At 36.2% G+C, this 13,930-nt stretch overlaps 1 protein-coding gene across 1 annotated transcript in view; it reads left to right on the forward strand.

Moving 5' to 3' along the window:
* Positions 1–12,451, forward strand: part of LOC148956340 (uncharacterized) — a 28,999-nt gene extending 16,548 nt beyond the window's left edge. Inside the window, exon 4 of the mRNA XM_089095004.1 lies at positions 11,744–12,451. Within this exon, the coding sequence (XP_088951130.1) occupies positions 11,744–12,379 (636 nt within the window). The 3' untranslated portion in view covers positions 12,380–12,451. The remainder of the gene's footprint in view (positions 1–11,743) is intronic.
* Positions 12,452–13,930: the final 1,479 nt, after the last annotated feature.

A 13,930-nucleotide genomic window follows, 5' to 3' on the forward strand; every position in this document is an offset into this window, starting at 1 on the left:
CCCACGCCCATCATTTCCCCAAACACATTCAATCAAAATTTTGAGATAGCCATTTTGTTCAGTGTAGTTAATTTCCAGATAGAAAATATGTTTTTGAGGAGGAAACTACCCCACAGCCCTCAAGGCAATGGTTTTAAGTTATGCCCTGGGGGCAGGTTTTTAAAGAAGGCGTTGTCGTAGAAACTTCAAAAAAAGCTCATTCGATTGGAAATTCAAAGGGCTAGTGCTCTTTTTAATAGTCGAAAGTGATTGGAGGGCAACTAGCCCCTCCCCCCTCCACACCCATCAGTCCCCCAAACACAACCGATAAAAATTTTGAGATAGCCATTTTGTTCAGCGTAGTTGATTTTCAGAGAGAAAGCATGTTATTGAGGAGGAAACTCACTCACAACCCTCCGAGCGCGGATTTTAGGTTATGCCCTGGAGGAATATAAGGTTTTTATTGAAATCTTTGTCGTAGAAACATGAAAAAGGGCTCATTCGATTTGAAATTCAAAAGTCTAGTACCCTTTTTAAATGTCAAAAGTGATTTGAGGGCAACTAACTCCCCTCTAACGCCCACCTTTTCCCCAAACACCTCCAATCAAAATTTTTAGATAGCCATTTTACTCAACGTAGTTGAAAGTTTTGGAAATTAGTTCTTTAAGGATGACAACCCCTCCTCCAACAGCCCTCAGGGCAAGGGTTGTAAGTTACGCCCTGGGCATATAAAGTTTTTATTGAAAGCGTTGTCGTAGAAACTTCAAAAGGGCTCATTCAATTGGAAATTGAAAGGGCTAGTGCCTTTTTTAATAGTTGAAAGTGATTGGATGGCGACTAACGCCCTTCTCACGCCTACCATTTTCCAAAGCACATCCAATCAAAATTTTGAAATATTCATTTTGTTCAACGAAGTTGAACATTCTGGAAATTAGGTCTTTTAGGATGATAACCCCCTCACAGCCCTCAGTGCAAGGGTTGTAAGTTATTCCCTGGGGGCGTATAAGGTGTATATAGAAAGTTGTTGTATAATTCATACGCAGCACGATCCCGCTGCCTAAGTAAAGAACGGAGACACTCGAGAACGAGACAACAAACGGGGACTAAGTAAAGAGGAAGACACTCCCCCACAACCCTCTGAGCAAGGGTTTTAAGTTATACCCTGGGGGCATATAAGAACGATGTTGGCACAATTTATTATTTATTTATTTTTTCCTTTAGAGCAAGGCACTTCGTATCGAAGAAGTTGTCGTAGAAACTTCGAAAAGTGCTCATTCAATTGGAAATTGGAGTGGCTTGTGCCCTTTTTAATAGTTGAAAGTTATTGGAAGGTGACTAGCACCCCTTTCACGCCCACCATTTCCCCAAACACATCCAATCAAAATTTTGAGATAGCCATGTTGTTTAACGTAGTTGAAAGTTCTGGAAATTCGGTCTTAGAGGATGACAACCACCCTAACAGACCTTAGGGTAAGGGTTGTAATTCATGCCCTGGGGGCATATAAGGTGTTTATAGAAAGCGTTGTCGTTTCCAAAAGGGCTCATTTGATTGGAAATCGAAAGGCCTAGTGCCCTTTTTAATAGTCGAAAGTGATTGGAAGGCTTGACATTTTTATAGTAAAGATCGAAATGGGTATAATGTATTATTTTTTGTTGTTGTTGTTGTTTGGACCAGGGCACTTCGTATCGAAGTAGTTGTCGTGGGAACGTCAAAAAGGGCTCATTCGATTGAAAATAGAAAGCTCTGATGCCCTTTTTAATAGTCGAAAGTGACTTGAGGGCAACTAGTCCCCCTTACACTCCCATCCTCCCACGCCCACCCTCCCATTTCTGCTCTTTGCCAAATCAAAATATCGTAACTGCATCCAAGCTATAAAAGAAAGTAAACAGATTTTTTTGCTAATGGTACCAAGTTTTCCATTTTAGGTCAACTAGAGGAGGTAAAAAAAAACTAAAGTAAACAGTACTATTTATGTCCAGATTTTTAAAAGGGTGTATGTTGTTAAAAATTACTGAAAATGGTTCTCCAGCATACAAATAGCAGGCCAAACTATAAAGTCTTAAAAAACGAAATGATTTAAGGAATTATTTCCTTTTTCCCTAAAAGACTATGTCAATATAAAACGAACAGAAATTAATAACAAAAAGCTTTTTCCGGAAAATAAGTTTTTCAGATAAAAATAAAGAACTCATTAAACAAAAAATGAGCAAAAATAAAATCAAATAATCTACCAAACGTGAAACTACCACAAATCAGCATCGATAAATAAATGAAACCCAAAACGAACAAAAATTACAATAAATAACCGAGTCAAACTCAAAACTAGCAGATATTAACATAAGTTGGGCACAAAACCCCTATGCCTTTCCAAGGCCAGAATAAAATTTGCACTTTACTGAAAAAAATATAAATGTTTTTACTTTTATAACTTTAATAAATCAAATAATATTAACATTTTGATTAATAAATATCAGTATATGTATATTAAACTGACAATGCACATTCAGTTGTAAATTTTCAGTAAAGTGCAAATTTTGTTCTGGCCTTCGGAAGGCATAGGAGTTTTGCGCCCAACTTATGTTAATATCTGCTCGTTTTGAGTTTGACTCGATTATTTATTGTAATTTCTGTTCATTTTGGGTTTCATTTATTTATCGATGTTGATTTGTGGTAGTTTCACGCTTGGTAGAATGTTTGATTTTATTTTTGCTCATTTTTTGTTTAATGGAGTTCTTTACTTTTCTTTGAAAAATTTATTTTGTGGAAAAAGTTTTTTAAAATAATGTAGATTAAAAAGGCACTTAAGTGTCAAATTGGCATAGCACAAAAGACCATCAACATTCTTTAACCCTTTTTAACCATCACCAATATCACTTTTGTAATGAGGATTTGTCAAAACATGCACTTTATTTCGCTTACAGTGAACTATTATATCTTTTTCAGCAGTAATGTCTTGCTTGCCGTTTGCTTCATCAGCTAGCGAATCAGTCTTCATTTTCCTTTTCACTGATCAACCGGTTTCAAATTCTTGTTCTTTCTCTCCAAAAACAATTTTTGGAGCCTTGACTCTCTTCATAGTCGATTTAGATTTGTATATTTTCGTAGATATATCCGATGTTTTATTTCCTTCAAACTTGGTGATTTTTCTGGTAGGGAGCTTTCCAATAAACTTCTTGGAATGACATTCCCTTTCGGTAAGTAGAGATGCCTCAACTGGGAAGTTTCTCAAATCTGTTACTGGGACTTGAAATGATTGAAGATCTGGTCTATAAATTTTTCTCAGACGGTTATATTCCAATAAAGCATTTAAACCGGGTGAAATTTTCGTCGGATTCAGTTCTACTAAATGTAGACCTGCACTACTAGTCACACGTGACAAAGCCACGTAGATCATACCTTGACCAAAACAACGAGTACCTGCGTCAACAATTGCACATTGTAAACTAAGTCCTGGCAACTTGTCTATTGTAATGGCAAAGGCCAGTTGAAGTGGAAATCGTCTTCTTGTGTAATACACTTGCTTCAATGCTTCAAAGCGTACGGTTTTTCGGCCGATTTCATATGGCAGTTCCTGTCCATCAATTTTCACTAGGCCACTGGCCATTTCACCAGTTGGAAGTGTCTTGAAGCCACACATATAGCCCATTGATCCATTGACAACCCCTTTATCAGCAGCAATATTTCTTTGGAGCATTACGTGTGAACCAACTGTAAGTATCAGGTTCGTCAAAGCACCTGCAGTTCTTTTCTTGTCGTTGGCAAAGCTTACCACTCTCTTTGCTGCATCTTGTTCAATTGGTTTGTCTTTGACTACTGATGAAAATCGGTCAACAGCAACAAGTTTAACAGTCTGAGCTGGTTTTCTGAAGAAGCAGCTCGTTAACGACCATACAATTTTCGTTGGTTGGCATCGATATGACAGGAGTTTTTCCCTCTGTGGCTATTTTTATGTAGAGATCTACGGTATCGTCAGACGTAGCTCTGCACGAGTTTCCAATCTTTTCTTGTTAAGATAGTTCATATTTTCACTTGTGCTAACACCAAATCAAATATCAGAAAGTGTATCAGCATGACTCATATCGGTCGTCTGTCTCATATTTATCGTTAGTTCATCGTATTCAAATTCTTGCCATAAGCTGAATGCTCCCATTGATCCAATTCTAGGTTTGATTTCAAGACGTGTCAAAGGTATATACGGGGGTTAGCAGAGACTGGTCGCAATTTAAGAAATTTTCCAAACACCAGGCAGTTAGCATTACCCAGTGGCAAATCAATTGACATGATTTCAGTCAGCCCCAAGTGGAAAACAACAACAGGAGTGACCAAACCATGCTAACTTCATCAGTAATGAAAAGTCGGGTTTTTGCAAGTGTCTCTTTCAATATAAGAAGCTGTTGAGTGGAGAGAGGTGTATATTTTGCCGTTGTTTGCTGATCAACAGGTAAACTGAAGCAGCGATGAATTGTTACACATTTTATATTATGAGCAGCAAGACCTGTAGGGGCCACTACTAAAACAGGACAGTCCTCTTTCTTGGAGTGTTTAGGAAGTAGTCTATTAACGACACCAAAAACCCTAGATTTTCCTGTACAACCAAAGCGTGATACAACCATTTTCAGTGATGTAACACGCTCTCTTTTGATAACTGATTCCACAATTTTGTCAGCATCTCTCTTTTTGTCGGTGTTCAGTGGCTCGTGGTCATTGTTTAATCTATCTTCCGTGTCACCATCCAATATCTTTCTATTTGCGTTTTCCAAATCATCCATAGCATATAGCAGCTCTGTCAATAACTCCTCCCTGAATTGCATTTTCTGGGTTGTCACCTTCATTGTCCGCTATGTCCTCTTACATATTTTCAAAGTTGAGAATTTCTTTTGCCCGTTCTACGATTCTTTTCTCTCATTCTTCATCAATTTTTGCTTTAGCCACAAATTTCTAATGGTAAGTGACCATATTTGGATGGCTTGTACTTTCAACACAGTACGTCTCATAATTCCTCATTCTACTGATCAGTATATCTTTTTCATTTCGCCAAGATTTAAACATCTTTAAAAGCATTCCATGATAAATCTCTTTCTTCTCGTCAAATTTGAGTGGGTTTATCTTCTTATGCTGATGTCAACTCCTTTTGGAGTTGACATCAGCAACCCAGCGGGCAACATACAAGTCACAGCTTTGTGGATCCTCTTTTGCTAGCTTTGCAAGCAATTGATAATTCTTTAGCGTCCTCTTAATTTCACTTGTTTTTCCAAGGTCAAAATATCTAAATTGCCTGGAAACACTGTACAGCTTTGTGCCTAGAAGCGTGTCTGCAGGTTGAACAGCTTCAGCTTGACGAGTTTACACAGACTTCGACAAACAAGACATGGTTCTTTGGCCAAGACACTTGCACGCACTGTTCACTTCCTCCGACGTGCCATCAACTTCGGCACTTTCTGCTTTTGTCATGTAATCGGTGATGTAATATGGCAATTTCGAACCAAAGTGGGCAATATACTGATTATCAATATTTTCTTGATTAGCCATCAAGAACGCTGGATTGTAGTCATTTATGTTTTGCTCATCATCTCTTCGAAGCAGGTCATATACTATTTTTCGTAGCTTTTTTCGGTTTATCCCATGAGCCAAGCAGTCAATGACGTCATGCAGTACTATCCGTTCCTTGGTGGGACGAGGAAAGCCAAATCTACAATATGTAGCCCGTCTTCTTCCTTTCCGTTTGTGCTTTCTTTGAAAGTATTTATTTCAACGGTTCACTTGATGGTCTTTAACTAGTTTGTGAAGTGTTGGACTCGTCAATTTATTCGGCAGTTCGTAAGTGAAAATCCCATCAATATACTGAATCACTTCAGCTGCTTTTGATTTCCCAATAACAGGAGCATCTTCAATCCACAAGACGCAATGTACATTGAGTATTAGGCACTTCGTGCCTAATACTCAATGCGCCAAAAATGATCCTTAATCTTACCAAATATACGAGTTGATTTTGAACAAATCAGATCATTGAATATGGTTGTCCATTTCTTGTGAAAATGTTTAGAAACCAAGACTGGATCTACCGACGTTAATTCACCTGGTGTCATCTCCTTCACACCTGAGATATGCCTATTTATAGCCCTTAAGAAATTAATAAGTTCAGAAGATGGCCACTCAGCACAGGAAACTGTCAAGAATAAAGTCAGTGAACCTTTTTTCTCAATCATTGATTTTATTTTGTAAGACAGTGACTGAAAATACAGTCGAGATCCTGTGATTTTGGACTGAACTGAAGACCAAGTTTCTTCCATCTCTCCATCTTGGGAATGAAGCCTGTCCATAAACTGACGAGCGTTTCGGGTTGGTTTTACAGTACGTGACATGTGACCAACGCTATTGCACATCGAAGAAAGCTCTTATACTTAAAAATTATGAAACAGCCATTGGTTATCAAGACGAAACTTCGAGTGTCTGCTAAGAAACCTGCACTTCATGTAATCAGCATTCCCCATTTGAAAATGTTCTTGCTATGTCACGCATGTCATTTTTACCATTTGGAAAAAGATTTGGAAAGACTTTAAGATCAATATCTTTCTGAAATAGGTCCTCGCTTTCACCTCTTAGCTTCTTAAGCTGAAACTGGTAAATATCAAGATCTTTTTTATTCTTAAAATCATCCATAAGGTCCTTAGGAACTGCTGTATTAAGTGGTTGTACAGAAAAATGTTCAACCAATTCAAGTTTTGCCCTATTTTTCAGTATTCAGTATCTCAAGAATATCAGTATCTCAAGAATAACACCGTCCAGTATGTCAGGTGATGTATCGATACCGACTACTCTTTCAGCCAAACGAGTTTCAAAGATCTCATTTAGATCCTTTAAGGTGTATGCGCGTATTAACCTATAAAGACTGTTATTCTCTTTTAACCATAGTAGGGCTTCATGAACTTTTTTAAAATATATTAATGCTTTCCAAACGTTCTTGCTTTAAGTTGGCTGACCATTAAAAAGAATTACAAAACTGTCAATATTTAGTGGTTTTTCGGGTTCAACGTCAGCATTTGCTTGCACATCAACAGGTAAGTATAGTGTTCTCCCTTTAAGAGCGTCAGTAAGTTCCGATCTAGGTCTCTTCAACGCAGTTACTTTCCCAAGTCTAATAATCGTAAGACAGGGCATCACAATTTATTTAATTGCCAATTCAAACTTGTTCAGACGACTTATGCATTTTGGGATGTTCTGTACTTGGAGGTTATTCAGTGCAGGTCGGGTATTTCTCTGGCTTTTCATCATTTTAGTAGCACAGTAATCGCAGATTTCTAATGAATCTTTGGTATCCTCTATCCATCCAGTACAATTCACCTGTTCTCTGTTATCTTCTGCAATGTCCTGGTGGACCTATTTCAGCACTTTGTTCAATATCGCATCGAATCCTTTCCTGTTTGAAAGTGATCTTAGAGGTTTTACTTGGGTCTTCATCTTTACCTGCCCGCAAAAATGTCAAGGTATTATCGGGTATTCCTCTCTGATCTCAGCCACCTCGTCCGGGCTCCGACCAAACTGGATGATTATAATGTTTTCCTCAGCGATACCTTTGCATGATCTTGATCGCAAATGACGGTTTGTCTTTCAGCAGTGATTTTGTTAGAAACTTTTTCCAAATTTTTTGTCAATTCAGTGAATGTACCTTCAACTTTGAGTCTATTAACTTCTCTATTAATTTTGCATTTCGATGCTGTCCTGTATACATCATTAACAAAGGTGGCCAACACCTTTAAGGTGTTGGGAAACGTGGAGCTAGTGCCCTTAAAAGCCGCAAGAAGCTATGAAATCCGTTGTCAGGGCTGCAGTACAATGAGTGCCCATATTTTCTTACCCACTTATAACTGTTTTGACACTGATCCTTACTATCAAGGTAGTACTTCACAATTGTACCTGTCGGCATCTGGACTTCTATAGTTTTACTAAGGTTTTCAAAAAGAATTTGGCAAACTTCAATATCAATCGCATATAGCTTGCCTATGTCGGTGTGACAGTGCAAGGTTATTGGCTATGTATAATTTTTTTGGTGGAACGTTTACCCATATTATTGAAGCTGACTTCGCTGGCTTCTGTGATCAAACTCTCCTTGTCAGATACTTTGTATTTCTCTATTTGAATGAATTTCTGGGACTCTTCAGTACATCTTGTCCTGAGAGATAAAAATCGTTCGGCAGATGTTTAACTGCGCTAGCAGAAGTTCCACTCGTGTCTCCATATCCAAGGTTGCTTGAATCAATAGTGGAGATGCTAGTGTCTTGAGAAGTCATTACAAAAATATGGACTGTATTAAAATGATCTTCAGTCTGAAACCTACATTTATTAAGGACTCTAAAACCTCATTTTGGCCATAATTGAAAAATGTCACTTTTCCACTGCTTTTCATAGGTAGTGCCGTATAGATACAGCTGTTATCATCAGAGCAACTGCAAATTCTTTTGCCAAAATTGACGTATGTGGTTTCGTAAAAATATGCCTCTTTGTATTGACAATGCTGTGTCAAATTGTCCATTGCATGTGTGAACTGTTCCACTGTTTTAACTGTTCTTTGCCAGTCCATAGCTTGGAAGCCTTTCGTTAAATTTGACATTTCTTCTCATTTTTACTGTGGAGCTTTGACAATGAATTACTAGCCAAGTTTACAACAGCATCTGCTCTTTCAAAGAAAAGCTTGATCTCCGTTTTCGAATATTTTTCATTCTCACCATAATGTATGTTCAAAATATTTCTCAGTTTATCTAGATCACCTTGCATTTTTGCCATTTTCTTGGATTTCTGGACGGATATATGGCGATGTTTTCTTTGTTTGAGAATCATTGAACGTGTACGCAAACTATCATTTTGCATCCTAGCTTCCGGAAAAGTTTATTTTGACCATGCTTGATGGGCTGACAAGCCTCGTTGAATGTTCCTGGAAGTGTCTGAAAGCTCCACAACGCCGACCTTCTTGCGTTTTACGATTTTACTCTATCATACTTTCTCTCTTATTCTCTTTAATTTTACCTCTATAGGTTGATTTGTACATCCTAGCGCAACTCTTAACCTTTTTTGGTAGCTTTCATTACTCCAGTACCGTGTCTATTCATTAGTCTACTAGCTACTATTATTCTATACTTATTGCGGTAATCCTTATCATTACGATACCGCTCCTTGATTCTGTCCGCCTTTCTCTTGCTATAGTTTTAATCAGCTATATCTCTTTCTTGTCTGTCTTTAGCAGCTTGGCTGTTCCTATTCTTAAAATCTGCATCACAAACGAACTTCGTTACCATTGTTATGTGTGCTCTGGTTCTGTTCCTAATGGCAGTCTTCTCATTCTTTTTTAATGAGTTTTTAACGTTTCCCAGTATACTATCTCTTCTCTTTTGGTAATACCATTTTTGCCACTCGATGTTTCAGTAGCTCGATCTTGATTATATTCTTAATTTTTCTTCCTTTTAGTTTGTTCTTTCGTCACCATAATTCTTGCTTATCTGAAAAAATTGGTTAGCCTACGAATACTTAGAGCTAAAGATTATATTTTTAAGCATTGATTTTGGTAGCGGTGGGCTTATATAAAAGAGGAAAAGAAGTTACTCAGTTTAAATCTTGTTTATAAGAAAAATTAAAGTTATTCTCTATTTTTTGAATAGTTTCTATTGTTCACGACACACAGGCAAATGATTAGCCTGTGAATCAGCCGAAAGCTATAAAAGAAAAAAAAGAATAGCCTGCCCTGTATCATATCTGTTTGGCAGCATCAGATTCAATTAAAATTATCCAGTTGTGAGAATTTTTAAAATATTTGTGACGATTTCGAATACATATGATGGTTTAAGCTGAAAATTTGGAAGTTGCGCTGCAACTTTAATTTGTAGATAACACTACGTACCCTGACAGTCCAGCTACTTTCGAATGAACAGGGTGCATTACAATAATTTTACAGTTTTCTATTTTTCATCTTCTAACTATAATGTAAATCGCAAATTAGTGATCATAATTTTATTTTTTCCTTTCATTTCATTTAACCCCAATTTTCTATTTAAGAAAAATATTTTGGGCTTTCAAAGAAGCATTTAAATTATTCTTATGTGCAAACTACTGAATTCTAGCGTTGAATGGTATGTTCACTATATTTGTAGGCCATTTATGTGAATTGTTCAATATTTATCTTTCGATCAATGGTTTGTTGATCTAAAATTTCACCTGTTTTTTCAATAAGCTTCCTGTGTTCGCAAATGAGGTAAAATTCTAGTTGAGGTGCTTTTCGATGAGGAAGGAATATCCAACTTTCAGGCAAGACTAAAATATGACCCGAAAAAGTATTTTAATGTCCCAATTTCCATCCCTCCCCCTCTATATAATCGGGTTATTCCGCATTATAGCTTATTTTTTGTGTATATTTGATCCTATATTACTGTTAAAAATATAAATAAGGGCTTATCCTAAAAAGTTTCAACTTCTTCATGAAACAAATACTATTCTCGCAAAATACAATTTTGTTAGATCGCCTCCTCAGGTTAATTACATATGATCTAGGCATAAACTATGATAAACTGTATCCAAGATTATCAGTGTTTTACCCTTTGTCTCAAGAGACTATCGTTTTTGCTTTAGGGTAAATAAACCACTACGCTATGAAAGCAAAAGTGATTTTAATTATTTACAATCTTCCGCACAAAGTAGGATCTAGAGCAAAATTTTGAGGGAGGGGGGGAGTAATGCGACAAGGGTGCCAATATTTGACAAAATTGACAAGTTTATTTAAGAATAAAAGAATGAATTTGGGGCGCCAAAAAAATCTTTGTCCTCCTTCCTCCGGATCACCTTATATATGGTTTCCGACCATGCTAATACCAATGGTGCACTTTTAATTTGATCGAATACCATTTCTTATGGGTCTTGGATAAGTTTGTTTTCAAATATTGGGAAATCATAGAAAACGTTGGAAATATTGGAAAACACCCGGTACTGATATGCCCGATCCCGATACCTTCCCAAGACCAATACGCCCAATAACAATAGGACCATACCGATACGCGTGATATCGATACGTCGGATACTGATACAGCATATAGCCTTTTCCCCAGGGACTATTGAGGGTCATATCATCACAAAAACCATAGATATTGGACCTTTGAACTATGTTGAACGAAATGGCTATCTAAAAATTTCGATTGGATGACATTAGGAGGAGAGGACCTGTATTGAGGGGGGTGGGCCATTTGCCCTCTAGTATTTTTGGTCACTTAAAAAGGGCACAAGCAAATTTAATTTCCGTTCGAATGAGCTATTATATATCTCTCTATGATGTTTTACTCACCTCCTAGCCCTGCTAGAACAAAAAAAACGAAAAAAACGGGAGATAGATCAGTGCTACCCATGTAAAAAAGTGATTTTCCTTGTTGTTCAAGGAGGGTGATTATAATTTCCCTATTCAAGGTTTTCGATGATGATGACTCCAATGGTAGAATTTTCATCTTGATCTGGTGCCATTTGCAAGGGGTTATAGGATTTTTTTTAAATCACTACAAATTTCTTTTCGCAATAAACTTTTACTTTTAAGACGAACCAAAATAATATGGGCTATGGTTACTAAACGGCTAAACGGTTACTATGGGCTATGGTTCTTTCTTTACTAGTTGCAGATACCGCTGCAACCATGATTAGTTTATTTTATTTTTCAGTGAACACAAAGAGTGAGCAAACAAGATCCAACTGGACTTCATATATGTAATACTAAACTTTTAACACATCTCTTTTCAGGTTTGTGGGAAAGGATTTAGACAGGCGTCTACACTATGTCGTCATAAAATTATTCATACTTCAGACAAGCCTCATCGATGTAATGTTTGTGGCAAAGCTTTTAACAGAAGTTCCACTTTAAACACTCATATTCGTATCCATGCCAACCATAAGCCCTTCGTATGTGAGTTCTGTGGCAAAGGGTTCCACCAAAAAGGAAATTACAAAAATCATAAGCTGACACATAGTGGTGAAAAGCAATACAAATGTTCTGTTTGCAACAAAGCGTTTCATCAAGTATACAACTTGACATTCCATATGCATACTCACAATGAGAAGAAACCGTTTACTTGTTCTATTTGTGGAAAAGGATTTTGCCGGAACTTTGATTTAAAAAAGCATATGAGGAAGCTTCATGATGCATATGTAAATACAAAAACGCTCCCAAAAAAGGAAATTGAAGAGGCGGAAGCACCACAAATTACTCCAACTAAAGAGAAGTCACCAACAACTCCAGCTCTTCCAAATGCAAGTCCTTTATTTGACCTTAGTCATTTTCAGCTGCCACCATACCCCTTATTTTTAGGACAAGCACCGTTTCTACGTGCCCCATTCGGGAAATTTTTTCCAAACCCCTTCTTGCCTTCCGGATTTTGAGCTTGTCTTCCTTTATATAACCGTTTTACATACCAGTGATGTTTGCATTATTTGTTTCGGAATTTTATTTGGTGTTATTATAGTTATTCTCAAATAAAACAGTGTACAATAAACGTGAAATTTAAATAAGTATAGTCATCAATTTAGATTTGTTTATTTCGACAATACTAAGCGCAGAAGACGTATTTTGAAGAGTACTTAACCTTTAGCAATGAAAATTTTAACAAAGCTGCCGACTATACCCATTGAAGTGGCATTCAGTTTTGTTAACATTAAGCAAAAAAAAACAAGTTTTTTCAAATGAAAGTATATATTAAAGCCTAAAACAAGCCTGAATTATTCTGTACATGAGAGGGACTGCAAAGACCCCCTTCCTATAAAGGACCCCCGTTTTTAAAATACTTCTCATTCAAACGTACTTATGTTTGAGCAGTATTTCTTAAAGTATAAATTAAAAAACAATCCGAAAAAGAAGTTTTTCGAAGAACAGTAAAGGTCATTTTAAACTTAAGATCAGCTGGTACAAATACCTGTTAAAATTCAAACTCCAAACGACCAGAAATTGCTATTAAAGAATAAATGAAACCCAAAACGAACAGAAATTAAATAAACAACCATAGCAAAAAACCATACAACAAGTAATAATATAAATGAACAAATAGATCTTAAAGCGAGCAATTTGCAATCTCTAGCTTTTAATATGCAAATCAAGTTTAAAACGAAAAAAATATTTTCCTATTGAAGCATAAATAAACCCCAAAAACGAACAGAAAGTAAATAAAGAATCAATGCAAACAAACATAAAATAATTACTAATATAAATGAATAAATAAATCTTAAAACGAGTGAAACTTAAATTGAATATACAAATCAAGCTTGAAACGAACAAAAATCACTACAAACAAGAGTTTAAGTATCGCCTCCATCTCTCACTGTAAGAGTCTAAAACCTACTGCGTCATTGGCGCTTTACAGAAAATAAATTGTATTACAGATATTTTCTTTTGTACTTAATATTGAAAATAACATTAAAATTACAGTAAAATTTTGAACTGATGAGCTTTCAGCAATTAATATCGTTATACATCAAATATTCAGTTTAATTTATTAGTTCCTTCTGAAATTGTTCAAGACCAATTTAGTTTCACTACAATAAGAGTTTGGATACTGCCTCTTAAATATAAAAACCTAAAACCTACTGGGTTATTGACGCTTCACTGAAAACGAATTATTTTACAAATATTTTCTTTTCCAGCTCTTACAGCATTGAAAATAAAAATAAAATTAGAGTGAAATAAATTCTTGAACTGATGGATCTTTCAACAACTAATATCATTATACATCAATATTCAGTTTGATTTTGTTTATACTTTTAAAGACTGTTCAAGACAAATATAGCTTTCAGTAAAGCGCCAATGACGCAGTAGATTTTAGACTTTTACAGTGAGAGAAGGAGGCGATACCCAAACTCTTGTTTATAAGGATTTTTGTTCGTTTCAAGCTTGATTTGCATATTCAATTTAAGTTTTATTTGTTTTAAGATTTATTTATT

The sequence above is a fragment of the Artemia sp. Qi Xiang Cuo genome, chromosome 1 (assembly GCF_049724085.1).
Source record: "Artemia sp. Qi Xiang Cuo chromosome 1, ASM4972408v1, whole genome shotgun sequence".
Taxonomy (NCBI): domain Eukaryota; kingdom Metazoa; phylum Arthropoda; class Branchiopoda; order Anostraca; family Artemiidae; genus Artemia; species Artemia sp. Qi Xiang Cuo.